This window comes from Molothrus aeneus, chromosome 1 (assembly GCF_037042795.1).
Source record: "Molothrus aeneus isolate 106 chromosome 1, BPBGC_Maene_1.0, whole genome shotgun sequence".
Taxonomy (NCBI): Eukaryota; Metazoa; Chordata; class Aves; order Passeriformes; family Icteridae; genus Molothrus; species Molothrus aeneus.
In genome coordinates this window covers 118,887,394-118,912,060 of record NC_089646.1, presented here as the reverse complement: position 1 = coordinate 118,912,060, position 24,667 = coordinate 118,887,394, and the positions used below count along the sequence as shown (strand labels likewise).

The 24,667-nt window shown below is 36.9% G+C and overlaps 1 protein-coding gene and 2 long non-coding RNA genes across 3 annotated transcripts in view; 2 read left to right on the top strand and 1 right to left on the bottom strand.

The window, feature by feature from the left end:
* LOC136565299 (uncharacterized) overlaps nt 1-12,838 on the top strand; it is a 109,916-nt gene extending 97,078 nt beyond the window's left edge. Inside the window, exons 2-3 of the long non-coding RNA XR_010784852.1 lie at nt 9,057-9,121; nt 12,575-12,838. This is a non-coding gene — a long non-coding RNA (uncharacterized lncRNA). The remainder of the gene's footprint in view (nt 1-9,056; nt 9,122-12,574) is intronic.
* Nucleotides 1-24,667, bottom strand: part of PREX2 (phosphatidylinositol-3,4,5-trisphosphate dependent Rac exchange factor 2) — a 173,363-nt gene that overhangs the window by 68,589 nt on the left and 80,107 nt on the right. The window contains exons 17-27 of the mRNA XM_066563765.1: nt 23,809-23,951; nt 23,566-23,658; nt 22,136-22,284; nt 17,472-17,557; nt 15,129-15,265; nt 12,163-12,280; nt 11,149-11,333; nt 10,105-10,266; nt 6,117-6,339; nt 5,561-5,768; nt 551-730 (exon numbers count right to left, since the gene is read on the bottom strand). Coding sequence (XP_066419862.1) covers nt 551-730; nt 5,561-5,768; nt 6,117-6,339; nt 10,105-10,266; nt 11,149-11,333; nt 12,163-12,280; nt 15,129-15,265; nt 17,472-17,557; nt 22,136-22,284; nt 23,566-23,658; nt 23,809-23,951 — 1,684 coding nt within the window. The remainder of the gene's footprint in view (nt 1-550; nt 731-5,560; nt 5,769-6,116; nt 6,340-10,104; nt 10,267-11,148; nt 11,334-12,162; nt 12,281-15,128; nt 15,266-17,471; nt 17,558-22,135; nt 22,285-23,565; nt 23,659-23,808; nt 23,952-24,667) is intronic.
* Nucleotides 13,066-21,508, top strand: LOC136565295 (uncharacterized). Its single transcript, XR_010784847.1, has 2 exons — nt 13,066-13,681; nt 19,081-21,508. It is a non-coding gene; the product is annotated as an uncharacterized lncRNA (long non-coding RNA).

Genomic DNA, 24,667 nt, shown 5'->3' with positions numbered 1-24,667 from the left:
ATTTCATTTTTATATCATTAGCCAATTTTCTCTAAGCAAGAGAGTATCATCTATATAAGAACTATACTTGCTATAATTACTCCTTCCTTTCCAAAATTATTAATCTTCATATTCACAGTACGCATTTCAAATTCCAGAGGTGAGTTGATGCTACAGTATTTAGAGTGAAAGAAGGTGAGAAATATATGTTGATAAGTATTGTATTTTTCTTTAGATCAGAAAGAACAGTGGGTCTATCACCTTGCTTTCCATGGTAGATATTTGGTTTGTTGCTGGAGACATAATAACCAGTTATTGCTAGTTTTTGTAAGACAGGTAATCTAAAGTAAGGTTTTACATCTCTGGTTGTGATAGCCTATCCAGATTTGGGCAACTAAGATATAATAACTAATCTGTATTCATAAGACTTTACTTCACACATCCTGTGGCTAGTTACTCCTCCATTAGTAATGTCAGAATCATATTCTAGTCATCTTTATAACCACTTGATACTTTACAAGCTTCCATATTTGATTCAGTTGAAAAATAAAAATATTATTACTAAAGTTACCTGTAAGAATCCCTGTTACTGATGGTATCATGACCAGAATCTTCTTGTTCATCACCTGTTACACTGAAACAGACTTTCTTCCCATTTCTTTCCCCCTTTTCATTATCACTGTCTGCTGGTATTAAAGGCTCAGGTGTTTTACGTTCAGATTTGGGAGAATACGTTATTGAAGAAAGAAGGCTGTGAAACACACAAAAATAAAGGCAAATTCATGTTTTTCAAAAGTGAGCTAGCAACAGGATAACATTTCTCATCAGCATCCTCCAATTATTATTCTATAATATGTGAAGGGAATATCTTAATTCAGTCAATATCTATTTGAAACAAGGGAAGGAAGTGACACATTCTGTTGTCAGAAAGTCTAACAGTGAAACCCACTAACCTTACCAAATACTTCATCATGTATGAAAGCAATGATTCCAGCTGGAGAAGAAATACAGCACATTCTTGGACACTTGGGGTCAAACTGCATATTAACATAACTATTTTTAAATATGAATCCTGCACTTCTTAGCACAAATCAAGAAAACAAATGGATGTAACTGCATGTCTGTGAATAGCATGTATTTTCCCAGTTAATACTGTACAAGACATGCCAGTGTGCACCACAAACTATTCTACTAGGGCATTTTAATTGTCTTTATTAACATCTCTGTGTGCTTCGTGACATTCAAAGTGTCTGAGCCATTATCCCTAGTAAAACTGATGATTAATATACAGGCGCCTGTGACGAGCACAAAAGTGACATCCAGCCAAGAAGAGAGAACAGTGCAGATTGCTACTTTTAGAACATGCAGAAATACTGGCAGTGAAAAATTCATATTCTTGGATGATTAATTCATACTGAGATGCTCTAATTTACTTTCAAGATCAGAACAGCAATAATGGGCAATTGTCCTTTAATTCCTATTGCTCAAACACTCCATTAAAATCACATTTTCAAATTACTATTTGGATTTCAAAAGCAGCATTTTTCTTGCAAAAACTACTTGCTAACTACCTGAAATCAGAGGACACTGAACTAAACTTTTTTTCCTCCCTTGAATTACTTTGAAATAGTAACAGGGTTTTATTGAAGGAGCTGTCAGAATGGTCAACTGGCAAACTTTCTTACCAACTACATGGTAGGATTCAAAAATAGGTTAGATCTTCTTACATTAAATTCTCCCCACTGATGGGAACAGACAGATTTTATCCCACATTTAGTTACAGATACTGATCTGAACTGCAACTAGAATACAGAAGAATGATCCCTAACATATAATTTCACCAGAATTTAAACTCACTCCTCCAATAGACTGATATCTTTTGGGCTACATTATGCCTTAACACTTCATAGCAGTGGGAAATCACAACTCAGTTCTTTCCAGTCACTAACAAGTACAGGAAGAGAGATGGGACCCACATTTTACATCAGTGTTCAGTGTTGATCTCATGCTAGAGCATATGTGTTTTTGAACTTGTCCTAAAATAAATGTGTTAAGGAAACAGAAACCCTAGGAAATCAGTTCTTCATACCTGTAAAACTTATTTTCTTAGTAAGAATTATCTATGGGGCTCAAAAAAAGATTAGAAAAATTTGTGGCAGAACATTCTAACACTGCTCTTAAATCAAAAGGTTCATTCCAAAAAGACCATCTAGTTCTGCCTGCTGAAACATGAGATAAGGACAAAGATAAATCTATACTTTTGCTTCTTCTTGAAAAAGCACTCTCATCCACGTAAAAATAAAAGTTAATTCTAGTAACTTCTCAGGGATTTTGTTGTTGGAAGAAAATAATCAAGATTAAGAAACAATTATAATGAACTGCAATTTCAGCTCCTGAAAATATCTTCCCCTGAGTAATTATTTGTCAAGACACAGACAGACTATTATATCCCCTTCTTTTATGTGACCTGTTTAGTCACTGCTGCCAAGAGCTCAGTAAAAGACTGATTAAGGTAGCTGGATCTTTTCCTAAGGGGTCTTTTCCATTTCTCTCAGCAGGCAGGCTCTTTTTCTAAAGGAAATTTTTTTTGCTGAACTACCACAAACAAAAGATGGAACTTTGGATTACCAAGTTCTGGAGAAAGTAGTTACTGAAGTCACTGATGTGCTCTAAAAAACTCACTCCAGGGAGTTTAAAATAAAAACCTGGATACATGCCTTCCCCAATAATCTTGCATAAATATACTTTTGTTTTTCTTCTTAAACATGACACATGCACAATACATTTACTCCAGAGATGGGCCTACCCCAAACAAAATTACCTTAAATATCTAGCTCTCAAAGAACACATGAGGGAATAGTAACTAACAGCTAGAGAGTCTCTGTGAAGAATATTTCAATGAAACAGAGAAATTTAAACCTTAAAAAAAAAAATCCTTACCAGGGGAATTACTCCTATGTGCAACCCAAGTCAACACAACCCTGACAAACAAAACTTGCTATGGTTAGTCAAAGAATAAAGAATTTTAAAAGGCAGCAACAAAAAGCCTTCTCTGCCTTTCCCTCACTCCACAGAGGCTTGAAAAATGTTGTATGATCCCAAAAGACATCTTTCCAAAAAAGAGCTGGGATGGTGGGAGAGCACTGAGTGCATGAGAACCAAGAACCCAGCAGAGTCACCATATAGAAAACAATTTGAAAAAGGACTTATTTCTGTGTAACACCTAGCAGCAATGTGGGGTATCTGCAGCATCACTAAAGAACTATTGGGATTCCATTAAACTATTTGAATGTGAGCACAGAGGAGCCTGGAGAGGCTGTGGAAAGGGGATACATTTTCCGTGTGTATTTCTCTCTCTGTGTCATTACTACATCACTTATCCAACCAAAACTCATTAGCAAACCATCTTATAAACTCCTATGCAGACAATATTAGGAGTACAAAATCTTCTCTTAAATGCTCCCTTGCCATAATCCATAGGCTCTCACAGACCTGCTCTTCAGATGAAACACTCATTTTTCAGTTCACTAGCAGACAGCAGAGGTTGAGCAGATAACACTGCTTCAAGATTTTGTGAGCTGAAACACAGACCAGTACTGACCTCAACACAGAGCAGAGACCTCTAGAAACAGGCATGAGCAAGTTTTCCAACGCTAAGTATAAAGCATACCAAACAGTCATTCAGTAGTCCAATTTTTGTCACACAATATCAACATAAATTAAAAATTGTGATAGATACCATGTTCATATTATCCACCCCGAGAATATTAAAATAATGAGGATTGTTTAGGATAATTATCAATTCAATAAAAAAGACATCAATTTTATTGTTACTATCCCACAACAGAAAAAATAAATCCTACTCTCTTTATAAAAAGCACAATAAAAAGCATTTCCTCCCAGCTGTTTAAGTATGAAAATTTCTAATTAAAGATGTCTGTTGGATTATCTTTTGTCTCACTCTATCTTTTGTTTCTAAAAGTCCTAAATCTCAAGAGTTAATTAGCATCTGTAACTATGTTCTAATATACCATGTACCTCTGAACTGCACACTCTCCCCTGTTCAGCACTTTTAAGTAGGTCTCTTTGCTATCCTGTTTCCTCTTTAGAACTGCTTTCCTCTACAGTAATTACTCACTGGCAGTCCACTCAATGTCCACGAGGAATAAAGTACAAAAAGTCAAAGTCTCAGTCTTCCAATCAGCCAAAGGTAAAATTTGCTAAATACATCCGTGTAGCTTATACAACATCAGCTACAAGGTCAGTGTACAGAAAATTTAGGAATGAAAAGAGTGAACGCTTGTGTTTGTGCACAATTTTTCTGTGAGTTTGTGTATTTATATATACATTTATACAAAAGAAAGGCTCAGAATTTCCTGTACTTTTGCATCACAAGCTCAAGGGAGTAGAAAGGAAAGGTGTGGCATACTGGCAACTGAACTTCCGAAAGTATTGACTAAAATTCCATATATAATATTCTGACTTCCATGAGGAAGAGAGACAACACAGGCTTTACAGATAGTCATTTCTAAGTGCACCCAAGCACTGAAATTATCATTAATTTAATTAATTTACTTCATCTTCAGCGTGATAAGTAGCACAACTATGTAAAGGCACAGGAAACAACATTTTCTTAAAAATACTGAGTGAATTCTTGCTTTCATTCCTACTGCAGTATGTGATACATTACAATGACTCATAATAATTACTTACATAACTACTATGAGAACAGGAAAAAAAAAGAAAACCTACCTAAAGTACACATGAAAGGACAAATCACACTACAGTCTTCAAGATAACATGAGAAACAATGACACACCACTTATCTAAACTGGAGATCCTGACAGATTGTCTTTTAAACTCAAAAAATTTTGCCGTTTTTGTTTTCAAAATTAATTTCTGACATTTGCATTACATATGGGATCTATCAAAACTTAAATAATTCTTATCCTTCTTCATTATTATCCCAAGAAAATAGCCCAGAACTGAACTCACTCACTTTATTAAAGAAAAAGCAAGTTGTCCTGAATTAGGACTGACTGTGATGAGACTTTGAGTCTCCCACATTCAAGCCAAATGTCCTAATCACTCCAGGGAGGTTCTCCCTAAATCCATAGCTGTTCCTTAAGGTCAATTTGGTTTTGAAAAATTTCTAACAAATTAATGCTCTCCCGGCAGGTGAGTAATGTCTCACCCAAAAATTAATCTGTGGGACTATTCCGCAATACCTGAAGAGTTCAATAAAGGCCATTTTTATACCTCTGCCCTTTGTTTCCATTCTTAGTGAAATTGTAGGTGACATTGTGTGCCTCATATTTTCCTCAACTAATTCAAATTAATTAATTTTGCCACATTCTAAAGAAAATCTACAAACTGGAAAAAAACCTACAAACTGTGGGGAAAAAAGGCATGCTGCGAAAAAGATCAAAATACAACATTACCTGCATTTAAATTTTTTACTTTACTTCGATTCTGTCTGAAGTCAGCATTGACTCCTATGCTACACAAAAGCATTGCCCAGATTTATCATTATCTTCCATGGAAAAGTTAAAGACAAGTCCAGATGGTAACATTTACTTACTCATCTATTTGGCAGACACATGTTTCCACCTCTTTCAGTGCAGCTTGTAATTTGAACAGCAATTTTTGATAGACATCTTGGGTTTCTAAGTCTTCTTCTTTTAAGAGGTACCTCAGACCATGGCCCTCTTGCTGGCCAAGAGACTGTCCTGAAGGGGCAGCCATAGTAGTAATGGTATGTTGGACATAAATCATGGGATTCAGTTTACCTGGGAATAATTCAAAGGGATTTCATCACTATCTTTTCTTCAACATACATTTTGAAGTTAGTAAAATACCTAACAGACACTGAAATATTTTTCTGTTTAAAATGCATGTACTTATTTAATTTTGCATTTTATTTGCATTTCAAAGTCAAGCTATTTAGGAAAAAATTATTGTGAAATTATGACTACCCATTATTATGCTGTAAAATAAAACTGAAATTCAAAAGAAGGGTGATTTCAGAAAGACTTGTCCTCAATTTTAATATTTGGGCTATAAACTTAAACTGATTACCTTTTAAGACTCTATATCAGAAGCACTGGAAGCAGCTCTTTCAAGCTCAATTAACTTACCTTGATCGGTGTTTTTATTTTCCTTTTCATGGGAAGAATGTTTTCTGCTGTCCAGCTGCACACCAAAGGCACTACCAAGGGAAGTTGAGGTCTTAGGGTAAGACACTTCCATCACATTGATATGGCAATTGGTTGGACAGAAATCACTGCTGTGAAGTGGTGAAATCTTTGACTTAGCTTGTTTGAAGGTAGGCCAAGCTCTGTTTTTTAACACTCTTGAAAACTAGAAGTAAGAAAGGAAACCAAATTTTGGTTATCAGCTCTTCTTGTGTCCGCACTTAGCTAACAATTCTTGTGTACCTCACTAGAAAATAAAAGCTTAAAATATTTCAGCCATCCTTGACTTAAGGTGTCTTGACTGTAATTTCCACCTTTCTGTAAAAGGGAAAGAAAAATATTTTTCATTTTACATTTTTAAGGGGTTGTTTTTTGAAGCAAATTATGTTTTAAGATGTATAAATACCTCTGTAACAGAGAGATAGAATTTATTGCCCATGGAAAATAATAAAAAATTAATTTCTGGGGAGCAAGTCTGAAACTGCTGTACTGCTCATGACATTTATAAACACCTGCCGACATTTTCAAGCCATTATTTCCCAAAAATCCATGAAATATTTGTCTGAAGCTACAATAAGGACAAAATCAGAAAGTATGAATTCTGGAATTCCTATTTGGGAAGGAGGAAATCCTCTTTAATAAGATATATCTTATCCTCCTGCATTAGGAGAAGCATTGCCAGGGGTTGGAGGGAGCGGATCCTGTTCTTCTCCTCAGCACCAGTGAGGCCTCCCCTCGAGTCCTGGGTCCAAGTCTGGGCTTCACAGAAATAGACATGGGCACACTGGAGAGTGCCCAGTGGAGGTGAGCCCTTTGAGCTGATTCAGGGACTGGAGCATCTCCTGTGAGGAAAGGCTGAGAGAGCTGGGACCCTCCAGGCTGGAGAAGAGAAAGCTCAGGGAGAAACACATCAATGTCTATGAATACCTGAAGGAATGGGGCAAAGAGGACAAAGCCAGGCTCTTTCCAGTGGTGCCCAGTGCCAGGACGAGAGGCAATGGGCCCAAACTTAAACACAGGAGTTTCCTCTGACTGTCAGGAAACACTTTTGCACTGTGAGGGTGATTGAGCACTGGCACAGTTCCTCAGAGAGGTTCAGGAAAGAGAGGTCAGATCTCCTTCCTCAAAGATGGTCCTGGCCAATCATCTCTAGGTGGCCCTGCTTAAGCAGGGTGGCTGGACAAGACCCGCAGAGGTACCTTCCAACCTCAACCATTCTTCTATTCTGAGTGACATTAGGAAGCTGACAAACACTAGTACATAAAAACTGTAAAAACCACATTTTGCAGACTTTCCTAGCCCAACACCTCTTCTCCCTCCTATACATCAGCTCAGCAACGAGGAATGTTTTTTTGTCTAATTCTGGTGTAATTTTTGTCTAGTTTTTGGTCTAATTCTAATACAGTGCTTAGCCTCCTCTCCTTGACTCTAACATCTTAAATTTTGTGCAATGTCTTGAATAGGCTTAGTTATTTGGTTTTTAAGATGAGAAGATGTCAACCCAAAATAGTGAGGACAGAACCGGACACTCAGCAACTACATCTCCATCAGAATCAAGTAATCTGATCAAGCTCTTCAATTGGAAAAGGGATTTATTTGTCAGTCACAAGTAGGATTTCTGTCAATATGTGTCATTTTCAGTGCAGTTTCTTGTCAGGGAAGATTTTTTTTTCTGGAAAGATGTAATCAGTGTTTTAATCACAGTATCTCTCCAGTCAAAATATTACACAGACCTACTTTAGCTATGAACCACAGCTCATGCATAAGAACATTTTCAAAGTTAACTTGCAAAGTTTCTTCACTAATGAATGTCATCAAAAATTCAAATCAGTCAACTTTTCACTAACGCTTCAGTTGAATTAAGACATATTCCTTCTGCAAAGTAAGATGCTTCTGTACTGGGACTTAAATTTCTGTTTATTTTGGTGTCACATTACTTCAGTCTGATGAACACTTGTTGGGATAATTACATTTAAATCTTTAGATCACAACAAGATCTGGAGGGTTACAAGAAATCCAATTATGGAGTTGTTCAAAGGCTGAAGAATGCACAAGTTGTTCAGAAGGCTACTAAGGACATTCAATGATGAAAATATTTCTGCAAGCAGTACATATTTCACATCTCAATCTCCCACACATCCTGCTCCAGAGAGACCAAATACTGGCTATGATTTAATCAGGTCATAAGTCAGGACCAAGATTCTTCTCATATATGTGTTGAGAAACATCTGGGACTCATGGCACTGGAATTGAGGTCTATTAGAAGCAAAATGTTCTGATAATAATAGTAGGAACTGCAGAAATCCACAAGATTTTTATTTATAGAATTAGAACTTTCACAGTAAAACCAGGAGCCAAGCTGGGCTCAGGCACTCCCAAAGTCTCCTGTAACTATGGTTACCTTTACCTTGCCAAGAAAATGACACATCTATTCCTGAAATCCACTGCATTACTAATTGTTAATAAAAGCTATAATTGTGAAACTACTGATTTTTGAGCAGATGAGATCTAAAGCGCAGTCTGTATCAGGAATATCTGTTTCCAGACAGTGTAAGAACTATGAAAACTTCCCTAAGGCTGTTTGTTTCACATCCAGGAAGCACAACAAAATTTGATTTACTGTCTTGGCCTCCTCTGTAGAGGCTATATATCACAGTCAAATTTTTCAGCTACAGAAAACATATAAATCACCTGCATGTTACCTGAACTGTAACTGTTAATATGAAACCACTTTTTTCTTTCTTAATGGTAATTTGAATTTTAACCAAATTGGAAACATGGAGGTTTGTAATTCAGGCAAACAATGTCAGATTTTTGCTAACAGTATCAGGATTCTTGCGATGTCTCCATTGACACAACTCAGTTTATTCCATTTCTTTTTAGAGAGCACCTTGAGAAGCCTGACAAGCTGCTTTTTGGCTTTTGTCCTACTGACTACTGAGCTACAGGTATTCCTAACAGTTTTCCCTACTTTCCTTTGAAAATGGAAAAATCATTATCTAGTCTTTTAAATGCAGCTTCTGCAAATGTGTGAAGCTCCTGTATTCACTTTCCTTTGCTTTTTTTCCCTCTTTTCAAATTTTTATGTATAAACTCTCAGAACAGACCAGTTTCTAAACGTCACAACTCAGATCCCCAAATGAGGTAAGACAGGGCAGACCTACTTTATTGCAGCCATTTTGAGCCTACTACAAAGTAATTCACCTCCCAACAATTAGGTTCCATGAGAGAGGAACTAGGGGTCTGGATTAGAAAATGAGTTGCATTAACAAAATGGTAAATGGTTGATTTATTTACGCCCTGCTTGGTTAAACAACTATAGAGAAATGCACAGACAGCAACGAGAGGTCATAGTCTGGGCTATTTATTCATTTACATATCATTAACTAAGATCTCAAGCATATAAAAATCAGCGCCTTCTCCATTTTTCCATGCTATTATGTTTTATTAAACCAAGTGAAGCTAATAAATTACAGAGATGCTACTTTTAACAGATATGCTAGGGTCTAAAAGTTGAATAAATGGGTTAAAATCTGGTATTTGAGTTGCACTAGAAAGAAAAAAAAATCTGTTGTTATTGCTACATTTTTGGTTAACATCTGCAAATTCACTAGAGTATTGGTTTAAGGCATTTACAAGAATGACGGCCCTTTTACGGAAATATGCAGTTGATTGTCTCTGCAACTGAACACAGCAAATAAGAAAGAATACAAACTACAGAAAGTCTAAAAAAAGGGATAAGAAAGAGAATGGCTTGAAAACAATTGATACAATTACTCAATTAAGGCATTCATGCTTCAAAATAGCAAACTTCCAGCCACATTTTTGTCACTGCCATTGACGCTCTGAAGAGTTATTCAAACTGTACCACATTCCCGTGTTTCTTCCTTAAAAGACAAATATAATCAAGCTTAGGACATGCAGGGCATACCTTTTTATAGCTAGAGATTCTTCTGTAGATATGCTCAATTTTCTCACTGCAAATGACACTGAATTTACTTTGAAGTTCCATGGGGATAACGTCATTTAAGGAATTGAGGCTGTTGCAATTTTGCACAAAATGTTCATCGCTTTTTGCCAGTGCTTCAAGAATCTAAGATAATAAAAACAAGAAAAGTATCTTATGAAATTAAGTTGACTAAAATTTCCCCTTACTAATCATCTGTTTTAACTAAAGCTGAAAAGCCTGATAACATTACAGAAAATGGTGCACAACAACAATAAACAAAGCTTGGGACGGGATGCAAAGAGGTTTTCTTAAATCTATTCCCTGAGAAGTTATACCCATAAGTATTTTTGCTTGGCTTCTCATGACATTGTCTGATAATGGATTTACTACTAATTTCCTACTAATGTAACCACTATGGCTCCTCTGAAATACATTATCTGCTGCATTTACTTGATCAGCACACATTACGCAGAGCTGCTGAATTAATTCATTCCTTACTTCTAGAAAACCTTCAATTTGGCAGAATACTAACGCATTGAAAAAGCATAAAAGAAAACTGAGTGCTATCCTCTTGTATATTCTGCATAAAAAGGCTAGGAAATAAGGCACAGGATAAGCTGTACTGCCCAGCAAAGACTGAAGCCTTGCTATAAGGGTGAGAGAAAACTAATTAAAAGGCATGTTAAGAGATGAGGGTAGTATATAGCCTTTATAGATATTTCAGTAGATCTTGGACTTTCTTTCAACTTTTATTTGATAAATAAGAAATAAGGGAGAGGGGCAGGAGGAATGGAAGACTCTGAAGATCTTTTAACTTTTTTTTATTTAAAGGCTCAATTTATAATGACAACATAACTCTTTTTGCCTCCTGAGCACACCATCGTCCTCCAAAACATCAGAGAGATAAGGGTGACCAATCATAAGGTATCAAATGAAGGACATATAACCATAAGAGTAAAAAAATCCACAAGTTTCTCCGCTGGTATTAAACACAATAAACATTAACATACAAAAAATGCTTCATACCTTTGCAGTCAAACTGAAAAATCCCTTTGGTTCAATCATTTTTTCCAAGACATGGCACTTTATTCCAGCTGTGCTGTCATACTCATAAACCACTCCATACTCCAGATGAACATTGTCAACAGTCAGACTCACATGATCTTTCTTCCCATCAATTATTGCCATAGTGTTAAATTTGTCAATTACCTCTAGAATAAATAAAGTAACACAAATCAGTTGACAAGTCCTGGCCATTGAATGAACTATAAAGGACACAGGCAAACATTCTAGTAAGAGGTATGTTCTGATCATTCTTTTTAAACACATTCATTAAAGAACCTGGTTGAACAATATAAAAATCAGAACACCGGTAGATTTGTAGATGTTAAAATACTGGATTGCAAAACAGGCAGTACTCTTTCTTTACAAACAGTTATTTAAGAGGGCTAATTCCATTTCATTTATAATCCAGACACATTAAGACCCAAAAAAAGGGAAAACTGAGTATTTCTAAATAAAGTAGAAGAAAATCACTATGAAAACTGTCAACATTCAGAAATGAAACCACAATAACTGCATTTATGAATGCACAGTTCAAGTATTAACTGTCTCTTTAATTACAAATTGCAGATGAATGCAGTTTCATCTAAATATTAATTGCCTGAAAATAATTTGAGGGATAGTTTTGTTTTATTTCCCATGCAGTAATGACTACTGTATCTAGTTTGCCATAAATGATTACTGGAGGTGAAAATAAATCAGGTAATGCCTAGGTTTATGTTTCTTACAAATGAAATTAAACAGATTTTCTGCAAAGTATTCATGGAAGTATTTTCTCTAAATGGGAAAGATATTGGTTTTCAAAGAATAGCGTGTAAAATTTATGTGCTTAGAATATATAAGAAAACAAATTCTTATGTAAATCACATCTTATGATCTGCTCAAAATTTCCTCTCTGCAAACAAACCCACTGCCTACATTTTCCTTGTATTACAACATCATTCTCTGCAGCAACAAGATCAAACAAGCATCACATACCTTCCACTTTACAGTCAAAGGCATCGCCTCCATCATCTCCAGAGGGTTTGGTGTTTGCTTTCTGAAGATCTTCCTGTGCACTTTCAATGCTGTTGTAAACCCACTGTATAGAATCTTGCTAGAAAACAACAAAAAATACACAGGTAGAAAAAGCTTTGCAAGTGCAACTGATAGCAACTATTTCACTATTTTTAAGGCGTAAGTTAAAAAAAATCCAGAGAATTTTGGCAAGTTATTTTTTACTGCGGCATATATTGTCATGAGACAGTATGAAGTGTGTGACAGCATGACATCCACAATTTTTATGTCTCCACCAAAAATTATTTAAGATATTTCAAATCAAACTGCAGATTTGCCTTGACTACGAATAGTTTACTAGTGTAGTAATAAATGTTTTTTATTTTTCCCACAGATTAGCACCCCCTGCAGCCCTGGAAAAGAAAAGAACCACAGGCTCCAAAAGTCCACCATCTTCTGTGGCTTAGTGACATATGAGCACAGCATTGGTGTCTTATATGTGTCATAGCACCCTTGAAGAAGTCATGTGTCTATCTTACATCTTCTACCCAGTCTGTAACTCAGCCACATGTCCGCCATACCCTTGTGAAAGATCCTATCAAGCATGGCATCCCCAGATTACTCTTTGTCCTTTATACTTCAAAAAAAGCTTAACAGTTAAGTTAATCACTCCTTCTGCAACAGCTACACCAGAATAAATGCCATGATTGTGACAAATCTGAATTCAAAAAGAAGTTCATGGAAGAATTCGAAATTAAGCAAGGACAGCAAACATTTAGGCTGAATGTTAAAATGTTCATGCAAAGTGCCAAATACATCCAGTTATCCTTTGCTAAAATCTAACAATCAGCTTCTATCTTTACCCTACCGGTATGGTGTCTAGATTTCCTAGATTCATCTATGCCTTGCCTTCCACTCAACAGCATGAAATATTTGAATAAGAAAGCTTAACTTTCAGAGCTCTGTGTTGATTGTTGGAAGACACCTGTGCAGAAGCTGATCAGCAGGAATGCTTCTGAAATCCACATTTCTCAGGTTCACCTCAAAGCTTGGTGCTTAGTTATGGATTCTTACTCAGTACTTGGTAGCACTGAGACTGCTGTGCTAATCTCTAAAAGGCAATACTCACTACTCAACCTGCAAGTCCCTATTCCAAAAGGTAACAACCAATCTAATGCAATATGATTTGGAGCAATGTTCTTCAAAATCATTACAGGAGAACAAACTAAGCATAAATCTGCCACATCATGAATAGTATCACTGCAAAGAAATTGCAAGAAGTAAAATCTGGTCTCAATTTTCTTTATTCAGACAAGACAGAAGATAAACACTGTCCAACAGAAATTATGCAGTTATTGACTGAAGGAATCTGTAATGAAGCTTCATGCTCCAGGCAATTAGGAAGACGTTTTACCCTGAGAAGTAAAAGATGTAAGAACCAGAAAAATATTCCCTTTCAATTACGCAATTGGGAACCACAGGAGAGACTGCAATATTCTGGGTAATTAAATGATAGGCTGTGTGCACTGTACTTAAAAAATAGGAAAAATCCATAGTCATTTTCCAAAAATAATAAAAACACCCCACCAAATTTCTGAATAGGAAATTAAATTTTAGCTGTCTTTTCACCACTGGGAATTCTACCATTTATTTCAGTCTAGACAATTCTCCCATAGTTTTTTGATAATACTGCATCCTAAATGAAGTTCTTCTTGCCTGTCTAAGGAACTTCAGTTATCTGTAATTTGCTGAATTATGATCAGCTACTTTTTAAAACTAAAAAAACCCCTATGTATAGGAAAAAAAATTCAAGTTATTATACAAGTCGATTAAAAAACCCAAAGTAATTTTTTAACATCCAGGCATTCACACCAGCCAACATCAATCAACTATCTTTGGATGTCACTAATATCCATAGAAGTCTACAGTTATACACAGAGAGAACAAAACTGCTATAATGAATTTAATTTATCTTTTCTTCTAGCCAGTTTTGCTACTAGTGAACAGGACATTTTTCTTTAATAGAGTGCATCTTCCTTTAAAGAATAGGTGAGCTTGATCTCTATATGCCATGTAACAATTTCAATTCTGGATTATCATTTAAACACAAACATCCCAAGAACATTTTCATAAACACTGTATTTATATGACCCAGTTCTAACTAAATAATTCTTATAACTCTGCAGTAGGTGTGGGAGAAGGATTCAACTCTTAATTTTAATTGGATTTTTCTCCTCAGTAAACACGTACTTGAAGAGTCTGTGAAGATAATTAATAATGTTGGTTCACAGTTTATGAAAAACTTGCAGAGAATTGGAAAACTACATTATAGAATCCAGCTTGGTTTGGTTTTCTTCGTAAATTTGTGTCTTGGAAGCCTGAGATTTTCTCCTTAACTAACATGACAAAGATAACAAAATTTACATGCATTTAAAAAAAGGAAATATTGAGTCCTTGAATATATACTTATTCTCAAGACTGGAATGCAATGGGAATTCTTTTATGGATGGAATATATGCACTCTGCTCTCAGTGTACTGAAGTGTAACAAAATTCTGGAAAATGATCCGGTTTTTGTATTTCATTCTCCTGCTGCTGAGCAAGCAGAAAGCTCTGTGATTCCCTCTCCATCAAGATGAGAATATATCTCAAAATTCTTCCTGCATAGGACTGCAGAAATGCTTGAAACAGCCCTTTAAAAACACCATATAAAAATTATCCATGATATTTATTTCAGTGCAGAAACTAAGCAGATTTTGAACATCACCATTGAGCAATCTTCAGCTTTTATACTTCAATTGGCTTTCCTTCAGTTTTATTCACCCTTTCCTTCCTCTCACCCCACTCAAGCACAGCAGATATGTGCATAGAGATGAACACCACACTGTTTACTTTGACCAAAAATAGAAATCTAGAAGAAAAAGTGCAAGGGCTCCAAATGAGACATACCTGCATTGGCCGCCTGTACTTCCTGCAGGCTGTGACATGAGCAATAACACTTGCATGAGTCTCTTTGCTGACATTAATTCCATTCACTTTGATTATGCACTGGCCAGGGTGGAGACCTGCTGCAGCTGCCACTGTTCCTATTAATAAAAACCCACATAGTTAGCAAACTTCTTTTTCTAAACATCTCCTTTCAAGCTTACAGTCCAAAAAATCTCTTTTTTTAAAAATCAGAACCTGGTCTGACTGATCCTTACATACTTCCCTTGACCACAGAGTACTTCTGTAGACCAGTGGGATGCCAAGAAAATGGAGTTTGCCAGCAGATGTTTCCATAAAAGAGACCAGACAATTACCAAAAGGCTGCTTCATAAAACAACAAACATTGACTAGCAATATGAAAATGTGGAAAATTCACCTCAAAAAAAAGGACTTTAAAAGGATAAAATGGCTCTAGCTTGAAAGTCACGAATTAAAACTTAGCCTACTTTTATATGACCCAAGCTTATGAGCTTCTTGTTTAATTCAGGTCTTTCAATTTTACATACGAAACAGAAGTTTTCTGGCAATACATAAAGCATAAGAGCATACTAGAGTATCATGTTAATCATTAAGTGAAATATCTAAATTCCAAAGACATTTCCAAATATATTGTTCTTTTTCCATCTTCCCTACCAACACAATTATAGCAGGGGGCCTTAGAGCTTTAGAAAAAAAATCTCAAAGACAATTAAGTAGAATATCTCAAATTAAATTATCAGAGAGTGGGACAGGGGGACACACACAACATGACACCAAAACAAAACATTCTCTCTAAGCTACATAAAATATTTGGTTCAGTAACTTATTTTCACAACTGAATAACCACATTGGGAAACTCTAGTGACTGAATAGGCACTACAAAAAGAGCAGCTGTCTCCAGGTCTTTTCAGTGCAATTCAAACTCACTCCTGAAAGACAGCCTGCTGGAGTATGACCTTAGTTCCAGCTACCTGAACATTTGCCTCCAAATGTCTCTTGATACTGCCACAGAGGTGCCAAGGAAGTAAAAAATCGACTGCCTAGAGACTGCCAGACTGGGTTGCAGAAGCTAGGGGCTGTGAAAGAAAAGGCTAGACTGAATCTGCAGGGCTGACAAATAGAAAGCTTGTCATGACTTCATGACTTGCCAGTTGAGCATATCTGACAAGGAAATAACTTGCAGAATATACATGAGCTTCCCTCATTTTCAGAATTATCACTATTAGATTAAAGCTGTGTTTAAAATCTAATATAAAATAATGTCATTGGAAATTACACTATTACCAGCTATTGCAATCTCTCCCCTCCAAAAAGACATAAAAATAAACATATAAATAAGACCTTATTTAATATCTCTCTCTCAAAAAAAAAAACAAAACAACTCTCTTCAGAAAACACCAAGATCCCAATTCAGCAAACTATTTAAGCACATGCTTAGAATCTTCCAGGTTTAGCAAATCACACAAACAAGCACTTGCATATTGTTGGGGCTAATCAAAATAAAGCATGTGTCTAATGAATAATGATAGGCAGTTGAATTGAGATCCAGGTGCAGAAATAATTAACACATCAGATACTAAGTCTGTAGTTTATTAGTCTTTCTTTTGAAAACCTAATTTCTGGCACGGCAACCTAGGAAAAAATGTCATCAAACTGTTCAAATCTGGCTGTTTTGCAGATCAGTTCACTTTTCACGCCTCAGTTACAAAAGCAGGAGGGGGGAAGGAGACACAACTGAAATAACTGAAAACACAGTTAGTTTGCTCTATCATAAGCAACATGAGACAGCAAGAAATAATGCCTCAACTTCTTTTAGCACAAATGCACTACTCAAAAACATTGAGTTAGGATAGCAAGTGTCTGAAAATCACATCCCAAAATAGTATTTATGTGAACCATCTGCAATTACTAAGACAAAGCCACTAACACTCTTGAAAAGATTTGTAAAAAGCACATTTCTTAGTAAAATGTTTTCAGAACATTGCAGAACCACATAGCCACCTAACAAATTAACACACATGTTCCCAACATGCAGTTGTATTGCATCCTTCAGCTACTCCTTAATCTGCAAAGAATGCACAGCTTTAACTTAACTTTCCTACATTGGTGTAACTACATTTTTTAAAAAGAGTTGGGAGATGTATCCAAGCTTACAGAGTATAAGTACACAGAATAATTGCATTTGAGTTTATTTAATATTGTTTGTTACTTTGGGGAAAAAAAATCTAAGATGGATTACTGGACCTAATTTTGACTCATCTCAACCAAGTCATTTAGATATGAAACATACGTTGAGCAGTACCATTGACAGCTCTTATGGCTTACCTCTCCCAACAGCATGGACAACAGAAGGGCCAAAACCCCTGATTTGGAATCCAAGTCCATCTGCAGAGTCAGGAATCTTCACTGTCCTGATACAAACAAAGATTTAACATGGATGTAGCAAAAGGTAGCATTTTGTTATTCAGCAGCATGTAGGTTACAAGGGTGTAAAATTCCACACTTTTATTCAGATCAGTTTTTAGATTTTGCAACATTCATATTCCAAATACCGTGCACCACCAACATCAGAAATAAGAGCAAGCTGAGACAGCACAATCTATTTCTCAGGGAAATTGAATATGCTGATTATAATCAAAACATCACCATAGCTTTAAAATTCCTCCCAAACAGACTGATCTTCAGCTAACTTGCCATAGCACGGCAACATTGAAAGCCTTGGGAAGACAGGCAGTCTCTCCCAGCCAAGAGGAGAGAGCCTGGGGACCAGAGATCACAGCAGGTCTGATCAGAGAAGCTGTAGAAGATGGCAGAACTCAGATCCATATTACATTTTAACAGAATCACAGACTGTGCTGAGTTGGAAGGGACCCACAAGGATCATTGAAGTCCAACTCCTGGCCTTGCACAGACACCCCAAGAGTCACATCATGTGCCCAAGAGCACTGTTCAAGAGCTTCTTCAACTCTGTCAGGCTGATGCTGTGACCACTTCTCTGGGGAGTCTCTTCCAGTGCCCAACCACCCTCTGGGTGAAGAACATTTTTGTAATATCCAACCTTAACTCCCATGACAGAATTACAGGCCTTTCCCTCGGGCCCTGTCCCTGGTCCCCAGAGAGAAAAGATCAGTGTCCACCCCTCCTTTTCTGAAGTTGCAGACTGCAGTGAGGTATCCTGTCATAAAAGGAAATTTTGTTTGATAAGCAGGGCTTTCCTCTCATGAAGCCATGCGGGCTGTGACCATTGCCTGTGTTGTCTCTCAGCTGTTTTCCAACACCTCCCAGAATAATCTTCTCCATAACTTTGCCAGGCACAGAAGTGAGACTGACAGGCCTGTAGTTTCTCAAGTCCTCTTTCTTGCCCTTCTTGAAAATTGGGATGTTTGCCAGCTTCCAGTCAGCTGGCATCTCTTCAGATTCCCAAGACAGGTCAAAAATTATCAGGAGAGGCTTTACAATGACATCAGCTAGCCCTTGGAGGATTCTTGGATAAACCTCATCAGGCCCCATAGATTCGTACGGTTCCAATTGAAGCATCAGATCTCACACTATTTCAGGGTTGGCTGAGAGCTGAACATTCTCACAGTCATGGACCTCCAGCTCAGGGCACTGAGACCCCCTTTGGACCACCACCCATGTCAAAGATGGAGGTGAAGAATAAATTAAACACCTCTGTGCTGTCCCTGTCCCCATCTGTGAGGTGACCATCCTGTAACAGGTCAATGTTATTTTTACATTACCTATTGCCATTGATTTACTTGAAAAACTCCCTATTGTCCCCCACATTTCTGGCTGGCTAGCTTCAACTCCAGTTGACCTTTGGCCACATGAATTTTCTCCCAGCAGCAGTGAGCAGCATCTCTGCATTCTTCCCATATCACTTGGCCTTGCTTCCACTGGGCATAAACTTTCCTTTTTATCTTTTTTTCCACAGAATATTCCTGTTCAACCAAGCTGGCCTTCTACCTCACCTGCTTGACTTCTCAGTTTGGGAGTTGCCTGCTCCTGTGCCCTTAGGAGGTGATGTTTAAAAAGTGACCAGCACTGACGGACCCCAACAACTGCAAAGACATTTTCACTCTGAAATAATGAATCCCATCAGGTATTAGAAGACAAGGTGTTGAGCAGATCATCCTGTGGTCAACAAACTCAAAATTTTTCTGCTGACACCAGCTTAGGAGGCATGTATTGACCTAATGGATCTGCCTAATCTTATGATATTATTCCTGGTTACTGAAGAATCAACAAAATCAACTACCGTGCTCCTGATCCCTCTACCAATCATCCCAGGGCACTGTAGTCTTTTTTGATTGCCTTCAGACTTCCCTGTTTTATTTCATCGCTGCCAGTTTGAACAAACATTAGCAAAGAGTAATCAGAGGGCCTTAGTAGACTGGACAATTTTCCTGTAATATCCCTTATCCCAGGCCCTGGGAGACACCAGACTTCCCTGTGAGTTGGGTCAGGTCTGCATATTGGACCCTCCACTCCCCTTGGAAGGGAGTCTCCTATGACAACTATCCTTCTTTTCCTCTTAACAGAGGAGGTCTTGATGCAGGGTGCAGGTGGTGTTGTTTCAGGAGGCCTCACCAACCCAGAAGGATCTCTGCATACCTCATCAGTTGTTTGGCCTTCTAGGTCCAGAGCCCCACACCTGTTGTAAGAGGTACCAGTCCTACTTGCCAAATTCAGAGAGAAAGGAACCTTCTTGTGGTACATGCTGTGATGTGCCTCCAGCCTCCATCTTTATCAGACCCCGGCTAACAGTCCTTTGGCTAATTACCCTGCAGGGCTCTGAGCCCATCTGCTTCTTCACCACAATGGAGGTTCAAGACTCCTGGGAGTCTGAGACTGTAGCATTGCTGAAAATAACCAGTCTATCCCTTGCTCGTTCACTCAAACACCACATAGCTTGTTCACTTCTTCCTGTAGCTCCACCTGCAACACAGCTCCTCAAACACAGCACGCTTTCTGCAAAATAACTCTTTGTAGTCCCCAGCCTCACAAAGAGGCATCAGGCACTCCCAGCAGCCTGTGCCTCTCCTTGCTGAGTTTTCTTGAAATAATGTTTCATTGCAGTTTTTCTGAGCAGATACAGAAAGTAGCTACTGAGATTTGTAAAGTAAGAATCATCCACTGCTGTTTGTATGACTTGTAAGCACATTGTGCTGCGCTCCTGCTTGGTCTAAGAACAACAGTAGTAAACTTAACAACAAACTAACCAACAAAAACATGATTCTGATAATCAAAATTCACATCTACTCCTTCAAATTAAGCCCTGAGCTCACCCAAAGTAAGATAGCATAGCCTCGTGATTTCAGCTCAGGGTCTACAAAAAGCAACACAGCTGCATTAGCGCTTATCAGACCTAGTTAGGTCATGCATAACAGTGCACTGATTTAACTTTGCAGCCTTTCCATCTTGAGCCAGCTCTGTTATTATTGCAGGGATCTTTGCCCCAAGCTCCATTTCCCATTGCAAAAGCAAACAAATTCAAATTGATGCTGAAAAGTGATTTTAAAATACATTTGGACTGTAGCAAACTTGATTTACAGGCAGTGTGAATAAGAGAATTGCATTATTTCTTGCACTTTTTTCTCCCCTAGTATACATAGTATTAGGCATTTGGAGATGATTATCATCAGAGGTGGGATCCAAACTTAAATTGAAGTCTGTATTTTTTTAAAATATAATATATAGAGATTAATAATTTTTCGCTTGAAATATTTTGTAAGTATCACATCGTTTAATGTACTCATATATTCCCTATTGATACCATCTATTTGATTGCATTCTGAAACTGCTTTGAGAACATGCAAATAACTATGAAAGACCATCACTGGCAGTTTAGGCTAAGAATTCAGGAGAGAATTGTCTTCTGTGAACTCAATTGTGCTAGCAGCAGCTGCTGACAAAAAGCAGGGAACATGAGAAACAAATTTGACTTCTGTGAACTCTAATTCACTAAACCATCTCTCTCAACCTTGAAATTCACCCACAAGTTGAGGGGGGAATTAAACCAAGATTTGCATTAAAGAAAGGCCAAGATGCTTTTATGTTTTCTACAGTCCTGTGGTCTGGGCATTTTTTGTTATTTTTGTTTGTTTGGGGGTGGAAACAGGTGTTGTAGTATCAGTCCAGACAAGCATCTTTATGCCTTATTTATTTTTCTTAGCTCTTTTTCCTGTTCTGGGTGCCATTTTACTTCTCAAGACACCTTTGCTTATCAAGAGGAGAAATAGCTCTTCAATCTGCCACTTAATCAGAGCTATTCCTGAGCAAGACACTCTGTATGCTGTATGGTAACAGAGAATGGCACCTCTTTATTCTGTGGATTTTGAATAAAAAATTACTTCTGACAAGTTTTTCTTAGTCTTCTTCTTCTTTGTTATGTATAACCTAGCAAAAACTGCATTAACTTTACGAATAGACTTATGCTCATTTACATATTTACTGAACCTACCTATTAGGCCTCATTTTGTATTTCTTTTACATAACAAAACTTGTGTTTAGGTAGGAATGGGCAAGACTGTACAGAAATGTATGTGTTTGATAAAGATGAGGAGCTGTTTATTTCCTCCTGCTGTTTACACAACCAACACACCAGCTGAAGGGGCCCATGGGACCACACAGTCTGACAATGACAAACCAGCAACTAAATCCCCAGACACAGGAATTTGTTTAATACACACAGCCAGAGATAAGTGATCAAAACTGACAGTATAGTCAATGAAATTTCATTTAAACTTGCAGTACCTGCATGTACTTAAAGTGGCAGAGCTGAAGATCTAAAGTAGTCATGTGATTCTTTTGCTGACTCACAAATAGGATAAAACAAAACCAAGGCAAATCAAATTGCTTGACTTTGCAAAGTCAGATCAGATACAGCATCTAAAAACCCCTTACAGTAGTGCTCTCTGAAGTTCCACGGGTCTGAAAATTCCCTTCAATTGTTGTTTGTAAAATTTCCCAAAGGAATGATAACTTACTCTCGAGGTTTGGTGCTCACAAGAACCCTCAGGGGCTTTCTGCTGCTTAAACAGGCTTTCAGGAAGCAATCCACTTCACTGAAGGGTCGCAGGAAAACCAGGTCACCATTAATGGCAAAGATTTTCTTCCCAACTTCCAAGCCTGCCATCTAGAAAATAACAACAGTTGTGTACGTGTTTTCTTTTATAACCACTAACATGAAGTTTTCTTTTGCTGGCATGCAACCCCAATAGAAAAAATGACATTCACATTTTCTTTACATTCTTTATGACTCCTTCACATACCATGCACAAGGGACTTACACCACAAAATGTTTCTAAAACTGGTTAAATTCATGTGAAGGATAGCACTCATTCTGAAGAGAGCTAAATACAAGACCTAGTATTAATCAAGATTTTGTGACAGTATTACAATATCGGTTCATTTTTTTAGTAATTAACACAACACCTTTGATTGTGCCATTTATTTTATGACAGTACTTAATTTTTCATCCACCATTTTCCAAAGGAACTAAAGCTTCTTTTCATAAAGAAAGACCCAATTAATATTTAAGTAAGTGAATGTTCGCTAAGTTCCAAAACAAAGAGTTTTTAAACTTTGGTCTAACAAGAAAAGCACCATTACAGTACAACTACAGGAGTACAAAGAATGGCTCAGGGTATGGGCAAAGCCCTAGTGCGATCTGAGAATATGGCAGAACCTGACTGATAGAAATCAGATCATTTAACTCTGTGGCTGAATTATATTATTCATTTGCTGTGTCTATTTATAATTTAAATTTATACTCCACCATAAGATTTAGAAAGCCTTGAAATCTAAGTCCAAGTTTTTCTCTTATGAAAGAGCATCATACTTTATCTTTACATATACAGAGACTCCCATGCTGCTGAGTAGAATCTTAATTAACCCAAAGAGATCTAAAGCAATGCTACCAAACAGGAAGGCTGTAATTTATTCATTCAAGGTCTCAAATCCCAGATTTTATCTAAAGCTTGATACATCCTTTACTATGAAATATGTCAACTGCAATTCACAGACTAGCTCTATACCCATTTCATATTCTACCAAAAATGTTGATTTCAATTATGATTAATGTCATCACTGAAATATTATAAAATGCATAAATATAAAATGACAACTTTTATAACATCAATCAATATGACAATTTAGCTGAGCAGAAAATAAGTGTCAAAATATGATCAAAACAATATTTTAAATAAAAATAAAAAGCTAAAAAGAAAACAAACAAAAACAAGTAAATGAAAACAAAAGATAAAAAAGGAAAAAGGGAAAAAACTCACAGGCACAGCTTTCTTGGTATGTGTTCACTGTCACCTTCTACCACTATACCCTTTCACACATGATGTACAAAACATACATCTGTGATCAAGTAAATAAAACAGGGAAGATAATTTATTATATTCCATACCTCAGCATTTGATCCTTTCTCCACCACTTTAATAATTGGCACCTTATTTTTATCTTCTAAACCAAAACCATAGGTTCCTTCATTAGATTTAATCTGTAAAACAATTTTTTAAATATTGTTCAGAAAGGAATTAATAAAAACTGAAGTATGTCTTCATTAAATAACAATAAACTGTCCTAATATATTGTCATTATAACCAATTTTTTTATTCATCAAAGCACACAGAGATGGTGTTTCACTCACCAGTAATGACTTGGCTATGACATTTTCCACTACTTTCAGATCATGTTTCATGAGTCTGTGCTTCATATTTGATCCTTCCATTTCTTCATCCGCATAAAAACGGAACAGCAATGGTTCATCTTTAAATTCACTTTTCTCTAACACTGTATGACAGAAACCCAGACATATTAATCTTTATTTTCTTTTCAACTTTTGAATATCATGTCTTTCATGAACCATTAAATACTCAACATGCATACACATACTGAATGCTAGCAAACTATTGTTTGTGTGTGTGAATCCAGGGACATTTTTTTAACATAGACAACAATTGTTACTTGGATTCATTACAGAGAGATAGGAATCACTAAGCTAATTTTTTTTTACAACAACATCTGGATTCCACCAATCTGAGAAAGATGTACTAGCCTGAAATAGTTTTAGTAAAAATACTAAGCACAAGGTTTCTTCCTAAAAGGGATTTTAAAACATAATTTTGAGAAGTTCTGCTGGACAGCTGCTGAAGATGCTCACCACCAAGTTCTGGCATTCTCCAGACAGTGAAGCATGCCGGGTTTAGAATTAGAAACAGGTTTGCTGGAGATGTGGAAGCAAGCAGAACAGCCAGTGGATGCAGTTTGTGTGTTCAAAAGTCAAAGGAAAAAGAATGAGCAATACAGGAGAGTATGTTCTCAACCCCTTGTCTAACAAAACTGATAAAAAGTATTTCTTCCTCTTTTCATTTTAGTAAATGACCTACTACTTCAATCCTTCCCCTGAAATCTTCCCTCTGACGGTATTAAATGGGTCCTTGTTCACCTTAATTTTGGTGCTGCACATATCTCTGGTCTCCTCTCCCTTCTTTGTTCTTTACTATCCT